Source organism: Nomascus leucogenys, chromosome 12, assembly GCF_006542625.1.
Source record: "Nomascus leucogenys isolate Asia chromosome 12, Asia_NLE_v1, whole genome shotgun sequence".
NCBI classification, from domain to species: Eukaryota; Metazoa; Chordata; class Mammalia; order Primates; family Hylobatidae; genus Nomascus; species Nomascus leucogenys.
Genome location: NC_044392.1, coordinates 12,136,283 through 12,152,558, shown reverse-complemented (window position 1 = coordinate 12,152,558; position 16,276 = coordinate 12,136,283). Strand labels below are relative to the sequence as shown.

At 44.8% G+C, this 16,276-nt stretch overlaps 1 protein-coding gene and 1 pseudogene across 1 annotated transcript; both read right to left on the bottom strand.

Moving 5' to 3' along the window:
- Positions 1–1,998: 1,998 nt before the first annotated feature.
- FAM183A (family with sequence similarity 183 member A) lies at positions 1,999–10,533 on the bottom strand. Its single transcript, XM_003278612.2, has 5 exons — positions 10,514–10,533; positions 10,122–10,394; positions 7,411–7,470; positions 5,311–5,414; positions 1,999–2,189 (listed from the first exon to the last, which is right to left on the bottom strand). Exons 2-5 carry the CDS (start codon positions 10,273–10,275, stop codon positions 2,082–2,084), a joined length of 426 nt encoding a protein of 141 aa, XP_003278660.2. The 5' UTR covers positions 10,276–10,394; positions 10,514–10,533; the 3' UTR covers positions 1,999–2,081.
- Positions 10,534–13,240: 2,707 nt separating this feature from the next.
- LOC100587017 overlaps positions 13,241–16,276 on the bottom strand; it is a 34,286-nt pseudogene continuing 31,250 nt past the window's right edge.

Here is a 16,276-nt window from a genome sequence, read left to right as displayed (position 1 = left end):
TCCATCCTTAACCAAACCCTGTTAGATATTGGAAGGTCCGTGGCCTTCTTCTCAAAACAAATAATTAAAATAAATAAAAATCAAGATCCCAAGACAAAATATACCTAACTCTTTTTAAATAATGAGCAATGATTTCTTGTCATTAGGTGCATTCCCCCTCACTCAGGAATAAGAGATCTTTAACAGTTTCTTCTTTATCCGCTTAGGCCAAAGAAAAAGCCAAAGTGATCACTACATATTAAAATTTAGATATTAATTTTATTTTCTCTAAGTTTTTATACTTCTTAGTTTAAAAAAATGCCAAAATGCTCATGTTCTGGTTTTCTATGGTTTAAATAGCAACATAGGATGGCAACACTGGCTTCTGTGGTTTCACAAAGACAGCTCCCTTGGCATACAGAATGGCCAACAAAGGATCTAGCTCGATGGCAGCTGGGAACAAGTCTAACCTTCTGGAACTCATCATTTGAGGCTTCAGCGGCAGCACACTTCTTTTCTTTTTTTTTCTTTTTTTTTTTTTGAGATGGAGTCTTGCTCTGTCGCCCAGGCTGGAGTGCAGTGGCCTGATCTCAGCTCATTGCAAGCTCTGCCTCCCGGGTTCACACCATTCTCCTGCCTCAGCCTCCCGAGTCGCTGGGACGACAGGCGCCCACTGTCACGCCCGGCTAATTTTTTGTATTTTTAGTAGAGACGGGGTTTCACCACGTTAGCCAGGATGGTCTCGATCTCCTGACCTTGTGATCCACCTGCCTTGGCCTCCCAAAGTGCTGGGATTACAGGCATGAGCCACCGCGCCCAGCCTCAGCACACTTCTTTTCATTTGCCTGCTCCATTACCTCATGAGTTGACTCTTTGATTTCATTTCTCCTTTTTTTTTTTTTTTTTTGAGCCTCAGTGCTGGCTCAATGACATCTTTATGATCAGTTCCTAGATTCCTTACCTGCTGGCCCTTTTGCAAAGATTCCTTTGACTTCCTTCCTTCCACCTCTTCCCCTCCTTGGCATCCTCTTTAAGAAGCTGAGGCTCCATGAGGAAGAGATGGTATTGGATCCCTTGTGCCCTCCACCCTTTCCTCGTGCAGCACCTAGGGGTGCAGGAGACCAGATTTCTGCTAATACAGCCCACCCAGTCATTTGCGCACTCTGCAGAGATCCGTGGCCTACATGGTCGTGCAGAGGTGGCACACTGGCTGTAGGGGCTGAGCAGAAGCTGAGATGGCTGCAACTCTGAAGCAGGTGCTAGCTCAACAGGATGAGGTCCAGGAGGAATGGTTCGTAGCAGGAAGAGGAAATGGAAACTGACTTCCCTGGTTCTTTCCTTAAAGGTCTCTCAAATGGTACTATGTAGGGGTCTCTAGAGAAGTTTCATTATTTTTCCAGAGGGGAACACTCCATCTTCAAACCTAGGGTAAAAATGTAGTATATGTGTGGGTGGGCACCTGGGCTAGGGGTTCAGCCTTCTTTTTGTAGATTTTCACAGATTGTTTTCAGTTCTGTGCCTGGCTCGTGCCTTGTGTTTTAGTAACCTTGTGCCCTGAGCTTCTCTTCCCCCAAGAATAAACCCCCAGCCTCCAGCGCAGGGGAGATGTTATAAACCCGGCTCCCGGTGTGTGTGGGGATGGGATTACCCCTACCCACATCCAATTTCAGTTCTCTGCTTCACACCCCACTCTGTCTCAGAGTCCTGAACCTCTATCTAGAGTTCTGGAAACCCTTGCTCAGAGGCATTCCATCAATTTGCATTTTGTGGTTCCTGCCATCCTCTTCCATCAGCTTTCTATCTCCTGAACACACTTCCAGTTTTTTTCTATTGGTAACATTTTCCTTCCATTCTCTCAGTGGTGGGTTTTGTATCCCTTTGTGATCCTTTATTAGTATTAGGAAGGCAGAGCAGATGATTGTATGCAATTCGCCCACCATCTTTATCTGATTTCTCACATTGCTTTACCACACAAGGATTTCAACCAGTGGACTTGACCGGAAATGAGAAAAGTGAGACTTCGTTTTAAAGTAATATTTTATTTCTCTGGGCTGTGCACACTTAGGGCATTAGATCCATAGACGGGCTCCTCCGCTGGGATGCTACTTGTGGTGATCATCTCCTAAGCCCCACGTTTTAGCCTTGTACAGAGTGATGTCACTGCAGACCCTGAAGTGATTCAGCCTGCGGTCATGGCGTTCTGGGTTGATCTAGAAAGGAGGATGCAGAATCAGAAAGAAGCCTGTGAGGATGCAGGAGGACCTGGGTTTGGAGTCAATGGGCCTGGCTTATATCAGGCTCCACCCTCCCAACCTGTGGCTGCAGTGTGGAATGCAGATGACCACAGGTACATCAAAAAGCTTGTGAAGTCGGAGGAGAATAACCTACGCACAGTTGTGGTCCTCCCTGTCCCACTGCCTGCCTTGGAGGCCATAGTATCCTCAGCACCTAGAGCAAGACCCAGCGCATGCTAGGTATTCAATGCATATTTGCTGAAAGAATGAATTTGTTGAGTCACGTAGAATCTGAGTAAAAGTCGGCACTCCGACACATCGATCTTATAGAAGTTACACCGTGCAAATAATTTTAAAAATGTACTTCCAGAAAATGTTACCAGGAGATGAGAGGCTGAGCGATGGTCATTGAGTCTGGCTTTGCCAGTGTCCCAGTACTGAGATTGGAGGTATCTTGTCTATCCAAGGTGAGGCCCTGCCAGGGGGCAGGGAGTTTCAAGTTGCAGCTGATCAAGCCTCTTCTGCCCCAGCTACTTCACTCTGAAGCTCCAACTTAATTACCGCTTCTGGTTGCACAACACCTGCATCTAATGGTTTTCGGGGTATACTTTCTTACTATGCTAGCAGTGCCCTTGGGATGGCATTGTCCCCAGGTTTATATGATGAACAGCATGGAATATTTGCAGACTCTTTGCAACTCCAGAGTGCTCACTGATCTGGAGACACATGCAGTCTGTGATCTGCAGAGCCTATGAAGGTCCGAGCAGGGCAGGCCACACTTGTCCCTTCTGTCATCGTAAGCCTGCATGAGATGTCCTGGAGGGTCAAAGATGGAACATCTCCACATGCACACTTTGTACTTGTGTGAGCCAGGTCTTTAACAAAATGAAGAATGGTGAATTAATTTACTTGTGCATTGTACTATTCTTCTAAGTTGCTTCATGATCTATCTTGGCTGATTTCTATCTTCACATGAACACCCCATCCTTCACAACCTTTGTTCTCCCCGGCAAAGATTATTTCCTTGAATGAACTCCACTCAGGCACCCTGAATTACTTTTCAACTAGGTCTGATTTTGGGATTTCCATTTCCTCTGCATTGTCCAATTCTAGTAAAAATCCTCCTAAGGTGATTTAACCAGAACCCCCCACCTTTAATATCTGATCACCCTTGATATCCGATTGGGTTCCTCATCCTCCACCACTCTCCAGGTGATGTCTGATCCTGCTAGCCTGCCTTCAGCAAGCACCCTGTTAGGTGGAAGTTAGCCAGAATCCGCCCCTACCCCTGGTGTTTCCTCCTAGTATTTTTCCATCACTCACCCCCACCTTGCTCCTTGGCTACACAGTCGCACTTGCCCATGCTGTAATCAGAGTTGAGGCCAGGCTCTCTCCCTCCCTCACTGCAAAACCCCATAGTGGTGCTTATGCCTTTCACAGTAGTTTCCCCACTTGGAAAAGTCTTCTTTCTGGTTTTTAAATTTTAAATTAATTTTTTTCCACTAGCACTTCCAGTGCCATTCCTCCTGGTTTTTAACAGTCATTGAATATTGGCCCATTATTCATATTTATATTTGATAACTGTCATTGAATACAAATCTTAACACTTTTCTTATTCATGACGTTATCTCCCCACCTCCTCTTTCTCTTTGAGTGGTTATCTTCTCCAGCTCTCTAACCATACCTGTCCCTTTGTACCAAGTCCCTCCTTGTAGGTGTGTATATATGTGTATACACATATGTGTGTGTATATGTACATATATGTACATATTTTGTATATATATAATATATATTATATATAATATATAATATATATTATATATTATATTTATTATAATATAATATATAATATATATTATATATTATATTTATTATAATATAATATATAATATATATTATATATATTATATTTATTATAATATAATATATAATATATATTATATATATTATAATATTATATATAATATATAATATATATATATACAAAAAGAGAGGCGAAGAAGAAAAAAAAGTTAGAGAAAAATATAGAATAGATGCTTGGTAATGTAGGTGTTGAAGGTTTTCCAAAGCAAGGCACAAAACCCAGAAACCATAATGAAAAGTGGTGGCATATTTGATGACTTAAAAATGAAAACCTTCTGCATGACCAAAGATATAAGCAGGTTTAAAGACTCGCGTGGCAGAAATTTCTTGGACCTGTCTATTCCATATTGCACATTTCTCCCTTAAAAACAGAAGCGCTGTATTCCGTAGGGTGACTGTGTGCTAAAGTGGCTAATTGTGCCCTTCCAATCAAACAAGGAGAGGACACTTACTCACATGTCCATTTTTTATGTTTTTTTGTTTTAATTTTTTAAATTTTTATTTTGTAATTTTAAAAAATGTTATTTATATATTTTTAAAATTAATATATTTTTTTGAGACAGAGTCTCACTCTGTCACTCAAGCTGGAGTGCAATGGCGTGATCTCGGCCCACTGCAACCTCCGCCTCCTGGGTTCAAGTGATTCTCCTGCTTCAGCCTCCCCAGTAGCTGGGACTACAAACGTGCGACACCACGCCCAGCTAATTTTTGTATTTTTAGTAGAGATGGGGTTTCGCCATGTTGGCCAGGTTGGTCTCAAACTCCTGAACTCAGGTGATCCGCCTGCCTTGGCTTCCCAAAGTGCTGAGATGACAGGCGTGAGCCACTACGCTCAGCCACGTGTCCATTTTTTATGGGTAAGGAAGCAGAACTCAGAGATATTGAGTGGCACGCCCAAGACCACCTTGCTGATAGCTGACGGAGCTGACTCAGGTATCTGTCATCAGTACCTTTATTTAAACACACAGTGTTTAGCATGTGCCAGGCACTGTTCCAGGTACTGCACACATATCACCTTGTTTCATCCTCGTAACAAGCTTATGAGATAGGTACTGTATTAGCTCCATTTTACAACAATTAAACTGAGGCATAAGAGGGCTTAGTAACTTACCCAGCTGGTAAGAGGTAGCCAGGTTCAAGCCCAGGCGTGTCTGGCCCCCTGCTCTATTCTATGCTCACCACCTACATTGCCGCTGTGTTTCCTCGTGTTTCCCGAGGAAGGAGCCACGCTTACCAAGGGCTCTAAGTCCCATCCAACTTCCTGGTTTTCAGTCTGTGTCTCTGGGTACTTCTTCCTTGGTCCCTGGGCAGCATGGTGAATGAGATTCAGAAACCTGGCTGGGAGACAAGGTATGAGTTATGAAGGAGTCAGGCTTTGGGACCAGAGGTTGGTCCTGTGCCCTTTCCTGCGTCCACATTGTTCCTTTCAGGCAGAGCATCTGGGCCTCAGAGGTTTGCCTCAGCCTCAAGACCAGGGTGTCTGGTCTCTCCACTCATCTTTCAACAAATATGTGGTGAGCTCAAACTCTGTGCCAGGCATGGTTCCGGGCGCTGGGCATAGAGTGCTGAGTGACAGCATGGTCCCTGCTCTCCTAGAGCTCACGGTCTAGATGGGGCAGAGGACACAGTATCCAGGTTTACAAAATGACATGATGGTGGCAGACAGGGATACGTGCTGTGAAGAAAGGAATAGGTGAAGGGTCATGTGTGGGCAAGGGCAGCTGCTGTAGATGGGGCGGCGAGAGAAGGCCTCTCTGGTTGCCAAGTAGGAGCCAGCCCTGGGAAGAGGCAGAGGAGGAGCACACTGCAGACAGCAAGAGCAAAGGCCCCGAGGCATGAGCGAGTTTGGCCAGTGTAGCACAACAGAGAGTGAGGAGCAGGGTTGTAAGAAGTGAGGTCAAGTCTTTGTGTGTTGAAATAAGTATGGCTGCCGACACCAGATGGATTTGCAGCTCCATAGTTCTTCTGCCCTATCAAGTCTCCACCAGAGAGAGGCAGGCAGACAATGGAATGAACCTGGGCTTTGGAGTCAGTGCTACTACCGGCTTGTTGGGTGGCATCACTTCTCTGGGCCACACTTTACTCATCTGTGAAATGGGAGGAAAATGTCTATCTCAGCAAGATGGCTGGGAATGAAATGAAGGAAGGTGATTCGAGGGACTGACACTGGGCTGGCACATCCTTAATGTAAGAGAGAGAGCAGCTAACTCCTGCCTGGCTTTCAGGACCCTCATTTCCTGTTCTATTCCTTATTACTACAGGTTCCCTTTACCCTCTAGTCAGGAGAGTGCACTACAGATAACACCTTACTGCCTGTGATGATGCCCTTTCTATTAGTTTATTGACTTATCTGCCTCCTTCATAATGCTCTGAGAGCCTCTGCTCTCCCACTTCCCATCCCAGCTGCAGTCATCCGTCCTTCACCAAATTTTGTTCATGGAAGGTAGAGGGGAAGAAGGAAAGCTTTCCAAGAGGGATCAGGTTTTCCACCAAATATCTCTCCTCCCTCACTCCCAAATAGGGCCCTTTCTCCACCTCTACGTTGTGGCCATGCCAAACTACTTGTAGTCATGTTTCTCATTTCTGTAACTTTCCATAGAACTCGGAATGTCCTTCCACAATCTTCTCCACCTCACCCTGCGGTCACCTCCTCCAAGAGGTCTTCCCAGAACTCCACTGCCTGACGGAGGCACCTGTTTCCTATGCTGTTCTCACATCAGTCATGGGCGCTCTTTACTTGTCTACTTATTTCCAAGTCTACTTCTCTTCTTCATTATGCTATGAGATCCCTCCACCCAGCCCCACCATAGAGATTACCTAATAATGAAAATAATCACGGGACTAATATTTCCTGAGGACCATGTACCAGCGACTGTTCTATGCACTGGCATTGTTTTGTTTAATCCTGACATCAATCCTGAGAAATAGGCTAAGAGAGGTAAAAAACCTGCCCAATGTTACAGTTAATGAGTAGCAGAACCAGGATTTGAACTGAGTTAGTACAGCTTCAGAACTTGTGCTTAGAACATCTACATGTTTGGTGAATGAATGAAGGCAATGTTAAGCCAGTAGGAACATTAGTTGGCTTGACAGTTATAATTGAATATGTCCATCTTTTAAAAATTTTATTTAAAAAATTTTTTAATTTTTTTATTCTATCTGCCACAGACTGAGTATCTGTCTTTTCTGAGCTTGGTTAGGATGAGTCCCATTTCCAGGATCAAAGCAGAGGACTCTGATGCTTGCTCCAAGATATCACGACCCTGAGAGGTCTCTCCAGCCAGCCTGCCTCTCTGGGCTCTATCTCAACGGCATTTCAAAGCCCAGGACTTACCATCTGCAGGTTCCTCCAGGTTATCATGCCAAGACATGGGCTTCCTGGTGACTGTATGAACTAGAAAAAAAAAAAAAAAAACAGCATCACAAGTTCAGATTAAAACATGAGTTCCCTGCCCTCTCTAAGGTCCACCTTAAACAGGACACACATTTGGCACTCAGAGTATCTGGTACATGCCAGGTATTATCCTGGGTGCTAGGATAATACATGATTGGATAAGGCCCTCAAGAACCTCACAATCTACAGTGGCACTGCCCAGAATGGTGGTCATTGGCCACATGTGGCTCCTTGGATTTGAATAACTGAAACTAATTACACTGAACACTTCAGTTCCTTAGCCAAGTTAGTCACACTTCAAGTGCTCAATAGCTGCATGCAGTTAATGGCTACAGTTTTGACTACAGCCAAGACAGAGAACATTTTCATCACTGATGAATTCTCTTGGACAGTGCTGGCCTATGGGGAAGGCCAAAGAGGTTTGCCAGCCAGTGATCTATGCCCAGGAGGGCACATGGTAACAGAGGAGCAGCATCCACATTCATCCACTCAGCTCATAATTACTGTGCACTGAAGAACAGGCTGTAAACAAGACAGAGATGGCTCTTGTGTCCTCTGAGCTTTTACTTGATTTGTGGTGACAGGCAATAAACATACATATATCACCGGGCAAATGTAAGTGTGATGGAGAACAGTAAAGCAGGTTACATGGATGGACAGTTGGTGTTGGGGCTGGGGTGTGGGTGATGTATCTCTAGGGAGATACATACGAGCAGAGTTTTGAATGAAGTGACGGAATGTGCTGTGTGTGTGGGAAGCATATGAGCGTGAGCCTGGGGAGTTTGAGAAACGTCAGGAGAGCCAGAGTGGCTCCAGTGGAGTGAGCTGGATGGAGAGTAGTGGGAAATGAGCAGACACCAGTAGAAACCAGTGGTCTCCAAGCTGCTTGTCTCAAACTCCTATCAGTAAAAGAACTTTAGAGCATGCGCCCTTAAAATATGTATAATTATATAGTTTTTATGGACTATTATCAGTATATTGGCAAATAAAATTTCTATCTTTATAAATAAATCAATACAAGTTGTAATATTTTCTCACTTTATTCCAATGGCTCACATGCTCAGGGGACATGAGCTGGGAGACAGCATTTTCCCTAGAGAGCATGAAGGTTGCCTGAAGAGGTTATTTCCATTGTTGGTATGGACCCAGTTTGAACGGCTTTGGACACTAATTTGCTTTCCTGAAACTAGTGGCTGGGGACTCCAGAAGAAAACCAAGTTAGTTAGAAGGAAAGTGAAGACAGTACATTTTCTTTATAGAGCCAGGCAACAAAGTGGACTTTACTTATTAGGCACAGAGTTGGGAGAGGCATTCAGGAAGAAGCAACGTTTATGCAGGTAAAGTGGGAAATGACATGATGCGTTTAAGAAATCCATTTATTTAGAAATGGCAGAGGGGAAAGGAGTGTGTGTGGGATTGGTCAGCAATGGCTGGTGCAGAGTAGGCACCAAAGTATTTCTTAAAGGAGCAGGGTAAAGTGGGGGAGAGGAGTATGGGATGACGCTGGCAGGAACCAGAGCCAGATCCAATGCGCCTTATGTCCTGATTGATTTAAACTTTACCTCAGAAGCTATGAGAAGGATTTTAGGTGGGATTGATGTGATCTAATTGTCCTCCTAGCATAGTGCTAAGCTAGCAAAGGTGTAGGGGTTTGGTCGGAGGGGCCAGCTTGGAGGGAAAGAGAATAAGGAATTGGGAGCCCATCAGACCAATCCAGGCAGCAAGGACTAGGGCCCTGCAGAGGCTTCAGGAGTGAGGATGCACGCAGAGGCTGTTTGAGGTGCTACTTAGAGCATGAAAGTACCTGAGCAGAGGCAGAGAGGAATCCATATGCATGATGGTGTCTTTCCCTGAAGCAGGAACAAGTGGATCAGGGGAGAGGAATGTTAATAAACAGGACTTGTGCCTTTTTTTAAGTGTGTGGAGGGAGGGAGAGAGACCTTGAGGAGGACTCCGAGGCTTCTAATGATCACGAGATCATTAGATGATGAGAGTGAATGATTCTGATCATGAGAGTGAATCATCCGGGGCCTTTTGCAGACAGGGTATTCTAGAACAGCAGAGAGTGGGGAAGGTGGGAATGAGTCTGGCTTTCCTCCTGCTGGGTGTGAGGTGCCTGTGGGTTGTCCAGGGAGGGGAGCTGTGAGGTGGTTGGGCGTGTGGATCTGAAGCTCCATTTCAGGCCCAGTGGCATTCAGGGGAAGGTGGTGTGGCAGGACAGAACAAACTGCCCAAGGAGAGTGCACAGTGACAAGAGTGGAGGGTAAGGATGTTTTATCAGGGGGCACCCCAGAACTTTCTGAATGACAATATCAGAAGCCTGAAGAAAAACCTTTCACTTGTTAAAAACAACCCAAAATACAAACAAAAACAAAACACAAACAGCCTGCAAAATATAATTATTTCAAAAGTAAAATAATAAAATCTACAACGAAAGGATTTATCGTGTTGCGCATGAACTTTAATACGGCGAATACATCTGATACGATGTGGCCTCTCCAAAGTCATGGTTCCTGAAATCTAGGAAAGGGGGCGGGTGCTGGGGAAAGAGTTTTTGCTGGGACCGCGTTTCCACCCCGCAGCCCAGAGGGCTCCTCCTTCCCCGGCGCCCTCCTGCTCTCGCCCTTCCCCCCGCCCGCCGTGCCTCTCACTCTTGCGGAGGGGATTCACGTGATACTGCGTGTAGAGTTTCTGGGTTCGTAGCTCCTTGAGGTACAGTTCCCGCAAGATCTGGTTCTGATGGACCTCATCTGGAATCACCTTCAGTCTTGGGTGTCCCGCCATGGCCTTGGGCTGCCCCGCCATGGCCTTGGGCTGCCCCGCGCCCTCTTGCCAGGGCCTTCCACAGTCTCCAGGCAACGCGTCCCCCGCCGTCTCCAGGCAACGGCGTCCCGCGGTCTCCAGGCAACAGCGCTCGGGTAGCGCTGCCCGGTCGGGGCGGGTCTCACTCCGCCAGCCACTTCCCCTGCCTGCACCGCCCCGCCCCGCGCCCGCCGGTCGGGATCTTATTTCGCGCCCCGCCCTTTTCTGGCACTGTACTCACCTGCCCCAGCTTCTCAGGCCCGGCTGGTTACTAGAAGGTCCCCTGGATACCGCCAGGAAAGGGCTTTCCGGCAAGGGGCAGACCCAGGAGGTAAGGGACAGATGACTGGACCTCACCTTGGCCAATCATTTCCTAAAAAAGCTTTTGGAAGGAGTCAGAAACCTCTCCCACCTTAAAGCAGATGCCCAGAATCATAACCTCACAAAAAAACCGGAGGTTTCCTCTCTGAGAACACATTCTGGCCAGTGTGGCCAAGATGACCAATGTGATAATATTGACAGAATAAACCTTTCCTAATTAAGGAATCTGTTGACTTTATAGTTTGTTTATTTTTAATGTTTGTGTTTAAAATGCACATAATATAATTTTACCATCTTAGCCATTTTTAAGTATTAAAGTACAGTAGTATTAAGTATATCAAACTATGTGAAACCAATCTCCAGAACTTTTTCACACCCGTTAAACAACAAGTTTCCCTTTTCCCTTCTCTCCAGCCCCTGGCATTTCGCTTTTTGTTTCTATGAATTTGAGTCTGCTAGATACCTTAAATAATGTCGTTTATTTTAAAAGAATCGCCGGGCACGGTGGCTCAGGCCTGTAATCCCAGCACTTTGGGAGGCTGAGGCAGGTGGATCACCTGAGGTCAGGAGTTTGAGACCAGCCTGACCAACATGGTGAAACCCCATCTCTACTAAAAATACAAAATTAGCCAGGCGTGATGGCGCATGCCTGTAATCCCAGCTACTCGGGAGGCTGAGGCAGGAGAATCGCTTGAACCTGGGAGGCGGAGGTTGCAGTGAGCTGAGACCGTGCTGTTGCATTCCAGCCTGGGTGACAGAGAGAGACTCCGTCTAAAAAAAATAAAAATAAATAAAGAATCAAAAGTAGATCTAGCATAAAGAAAGAAACCACCCCTAGTTTTAGTAAGCACCTAAATACTGACTGAAGACTGTGCTCTTCCCCACTCAGTACTTCATTCATTCATCCATCCATTCATTCGCTCAGGACACAATGTGAATTGCAGAATGGGTTTAGTCTGGGACACAGTGTTGAACAAAATTTTTAATTGGATCGTTTATCTTTATCAATTTGTTGGAGTTCTCAGTATATTATTTTGAGGGCTGTACATGCTGCAAATTTATTTTCCCTCTGTGTGGCTTGCCATTTTAGTTTCTTAATAGTATCTTCTGGACACCAAAAGTTAAACGTAGTCAAATGTATTAGTCTTTTCCTTTATGATTATTGCTTCTTATTTTCATTTAAGACATCTTTTTCTAATTTGATGACCTGAGGTTATTTTTATATTACTTTTTAGGGCAGTGCTGTTCTATAAAAGTATGAGCTGAGCCACTCATGTAGTTTAAAACATTCTAGTGTCCGTGTTAAGAGAGCAAGAATTAGATAAAACGATTTTAATAATGTGATGTTTAACTGAGTATATCCAATTTGTCAATGATTCAATGTTTGAATATAAAAATTACTGAGATATTTTACATTGTTTTGTCCTACTAATGTTTAAAGTCCAGTGCAGATTTTATACTTCATAACACATCTCAAGAGCTCCATGGCCATCTGTGGGCAGAGCTATTAATCTTTAAGAGGATTTGTTGTTTTACCCTTTCTCAGTGAGATCTGTATTCCACCTGAAATTGGTTTTCGAGTGCAGTGTGAGGTAGGAATCCAGCTTAATTCTTTCTTTCCAAAGGAGTATCCAGTTGACCCACCACCAACTTATTGAAGAGATAGTCCTTCCTCACTGGTCTGCTATGCTACTGTGGCCATAAAGAAAGTGTCCCCATATGTGCAAGTCCATTTCTGGACTCTATTCTGTGCCATTGGTCTATTTGTCTAAGCTTGCAACAGCACTACTCTATCTTAATTACCATAATTTATGTAACAAATTCTAATATCTGGTAGGGAAGGATGTCTTCTCAAGAGAGTCTTGCCTCTTCTTGGCCCTTTGTATGTCCATATAAATTATAATGAGCTTGTCAAGTTCCCTAAAAATATCTTTTGGATATTTATTGAGATTATATTGAATCTAGACCTCAGTTTGAGGAGAGCACTTCTTAATGTCATGTGTTCATCTGATGCTATCATCTGCTCAGGATCTGGACACATTCTTGCCTTCTAGACTGCCACCTTTCCCACTCTGAAGTAGAAGCGCTGACTGAGCAAGAGGCTCAACCCTCAGAGCTTTGATGACAGCACAATGGAGGGACCCTCCCCTTTTTGCAGGAGACATTTCTCAAGGGCAGAAAGTCCTTGGGATGGTCCTGGAATCCTAGGATGAAGAAAATGGCGTCTGGGAGGAACCAGCCCAAAGGGAACAGAAACAAACCTGAGTCCCCATCTATCTAAAGCAGGGAGCTTGTGCCCTATGTGTGATGCTCAGGGGTTGCACTCACTTGAACGCAGGGCAGATCGACAAGACTTACCCTCTAAAGAACACATTAGATGTGTTCCACTCTTCACTCTCCTCTTCACTCTCTGTCACTGGCCCTGCAGGTTGCTCTGTGGCTACAGACCAAGTTCCATGGAGAAGCCAGTCTCAAACGTAGAGAACCTCATGCAGTCTGGCTGACCAGGCATGAGAGGAAAGGAGCAAACTGTTGAAAAAAAGGAAATCTCTGGCATCTGAAGAGGATTGCCCAGATGGGAATGGAGACAAAATAGAGACAGTAGCAAGGTAACCAGGATCTGGTCATGGAAAAGGGGTCCTGTCACTTACCAAAGCTGAAGGTGGGTTTGCTGTTGTCTTGCATTCCGTGTGTCCACCAGGTCAAGCTGCTGGGAATCCACAGTCCTGGCAATTCTGAACTGCCCCAGAACTGTCCCAGCAGGAGGGAAACCATCTCTCCGGGATGAGAGCTGTGAATTGTCATGGCTGGTTGGGGGTGGCTCGATTGGGACTGAGAACTAGAGTACAGGGAATGAGAAATAAGGGGTAGGAGGAGAAGCAGGGGGAAAGGCGGGGGAGTAATGGAAATTGGGACTCTGATGTACATGGTGGCAGCAGATGCACAGTTTAAAACCAACAGAGGAAGAGCTGGGCAGATCCTTACAGCAGGGTAGTGGGCAGGCCTGACGTTATTCGGAGAGGGGTAACAGATAGGGCAGAACCCCGAAAAAGTGGGATGGCACAGGAGACTAGGGTGCAGGCTTGAACACTGAGGAAAAACAGCAGAAAGGAGGGCTGGATGATGAGAGCATTAAGGAACAGAAAAGGTGAAGTCATGGGTTGAGAAAGAGAAATTTGAGGTAGCTTGCTTGTCATTCTTTCAAATAGGAGCTCTAGTTACTTGTCCAAATGAGTCCAAAAGAGTCACTGGGATGTGGCCAGACCAGCTCCAGGATTTATCTCACACACAGCCCTCACATCATCCCATAACTGAATGCCCATTATGAAATGTACATACACATCCCTTTTGGTCTAGTAAGCAGGTCCCACCAATCAGGGAAATGGTACCAGTTTCTAGGTTTAAGAGTTGTCATGGGAAATGGCAAAGAGAAGAAATGGGGCTGTAGTATTAATCCTTGTTTTTGGGATACTATGTAGTTTTGCCCTCAGTAGGCAAAGATCGACCAAAGGGCTAGGATAGATTTAGAGGGCTGGAGCCTAGGTGAGCAGTGCTGAAGCAGGAATTGGGAAAGTGGGAAGAAATCAGTGCCTCAGTCTCCTTCCCTGACAACACTGTTCAAAGCCCTTTTCACTGCATTTACATCACTGGATAGATATGTGTGATTAGAGATGTCATGTCCATTTTACCATGAGGACGGTGAAGACCAGAGAAGGAAGTCCCTTAGGTGGGCGGGGGGTGACAAAGCAGATGGGACTAGAACTTGGGCCAAAAGAAGAGGGCAGAAGGGAGCACAGACCAGCAGCTTTGCCTCCTCCTGCGTCTCTCAACAGGATCCTGTAGGGGGCGCTTCAGAGCAGAACTGAACTTTTTGGAGCGTACCATCTCGGTTCCTGTGTTCCCTTGGTTTGACGATTTACTCTTAACTGGAACCATAAACGTAGGGCTGAAACTGGCAGGGTGACTGCCCACTCCTGAGTGCCTAACGACTAGATTTGGACTTCCTTGCTCACTACCTGAGATGCCTGTCTCCATGTCAGATAACTAAGGAGAGTGCACCCTCCCCCCTTTCTTTAGTCTGATGAAGCAACCCCCTTCTGCCGGGCATTCCTGGTTTCTTTGATCACCATCCAAATCCTAAGTCCCTTTGCTCACCTATTCTCTCTGGTATTTTTATCACCATAATATTCTGATTGTTCTTTCTTGACCCAACACCCTTTTCCTCCCTTACTTTCAGTTGTACTCTATAGAAGTTCAGCTGCATGATTAGCAAACTTCCCTATCTCCTTAGACCTGCTTCTTTATGGACAGTTCCTTGCTTCTCCTGGCTTTAAGTGTAACTTGGGTTTCCCTTGAGGACATTGCTTCCTGTGTATTTCAGGTAGAGACTCTACTTATTCTCTGAAACTCTAAGTACTTCAGGGTGGGAATGTGGTGTATAGGTTCTCTTTGCTCCTTTTGATTCCTTTCAAACCATTATTCATCTCTTCTTACTAGAAATCTCTTGCTCCTACATGTGTACTTGAGGGTCGTGAGAGGAGAGAGAGAATTGAAAAACTACCTATGGTGTACCATACTTATTAGCTGGGTGGCAAATAATCAGTACACTAAACCCCCGTGACATGCAGTTCACCTATATAATAAACCTGCACATGCACTCCAGAGCCTAAAAGTTAAAAAAATAAATACACACAACATTATGTGTATATGTATACATGTATCTGTAATATAGACTTTATATATTAAATATATAATATTTTAGACGTCAGTTGTATTGATATTTGTATAAACGATACAACTATATATGAATAAATATAATATGCGTATTTACATATAAGTAGACTTGAATTGCTGGTATAAGGTATGTTGTTAAACTTTGATAAATTCAGCATGAACACTGAAAACCAGCAATGGTGCCCCAGCCCATGGCCACTTCCCCACTGCAGTGCCCAAGGGTCATAAAGCTCAGGACCCTTCCCCGTGTCCCTGCTGAGCCAAACAGTGACCTGCCCAATGCTGAGGATGCTGAGTGACCTAAGGGGCCTGTGGGGGAACACAGAGCAGCAGGTGCTGGAGAGATGGGCAGTGGGTCTGGACTCCCAGTGGAGGGATGTTTTTTTAAAAAAAAAAAGAAAGAAAACCTCTTGCTCCTTAAAGCTTGTGCTATACATCACCATTTCCCTGCACTGTCCCCTAACATCTCCTGGACACTCTCTTTCTCTCTTTTCCTATTAACATTGTTACAGTTGTCTCAAAGTCGTATTCTTGAGTTCATCACACTGAGTGACTTCAGTGTCCATTTAGATGGCCTGATTCAATTCTCTGGCCTCTCTTTGTGTGTGTGTGTGTGTGTGTGTGTGTGTTTTACTTATAACACATTCTGTATTTTGTAAAAGTTTGATTTTTGACACAAGAATTGCACATTTTTATGGGGTACAGTGTGATATTTTAATACTTGTGTACATTGTGTAATGATCAAATCAGTATATGTAACAAATACATCACCTTACTTATTTCTTCTTGGCGCAGATATCGAAAAGACTCTTTTAGGTGTCTTGAAATATACAATAGTCCCTCTAATGTGAAATAGAACACCACAACTTATCTCTCCTATCTGTAATTTTGTACTCTTTCACCAATCTCTCCCCATTTCTCCTCCAGCAACCACTACGCTGTTCTGTAC

Bases quoted from the DNA above. Each gene is read 5' to 3' on its own strand.
- FAM183A (XM_003278612.2), bottom strand. From the start codon at position 10,275: ATGGCGGGGCAGCCCAAGGCCATGGCGGGACACCCAAGACTGAAGGTG. The intron at 7,471-10,121 runs GTGAGAGGCACG...TTTTTTTTCTAG, and splicing joins CGTGAATCCCCTCCGCAAGA to TTCATACAGTCACCAGGAAG. The intron at 5,415-7,410 runs GTAAGTCCTGGG...CTTGTCTCCCAG, and splicing joins CCTGGAGGAACCTGCAGATG to CCAGGTTTCTGAATCTCATT.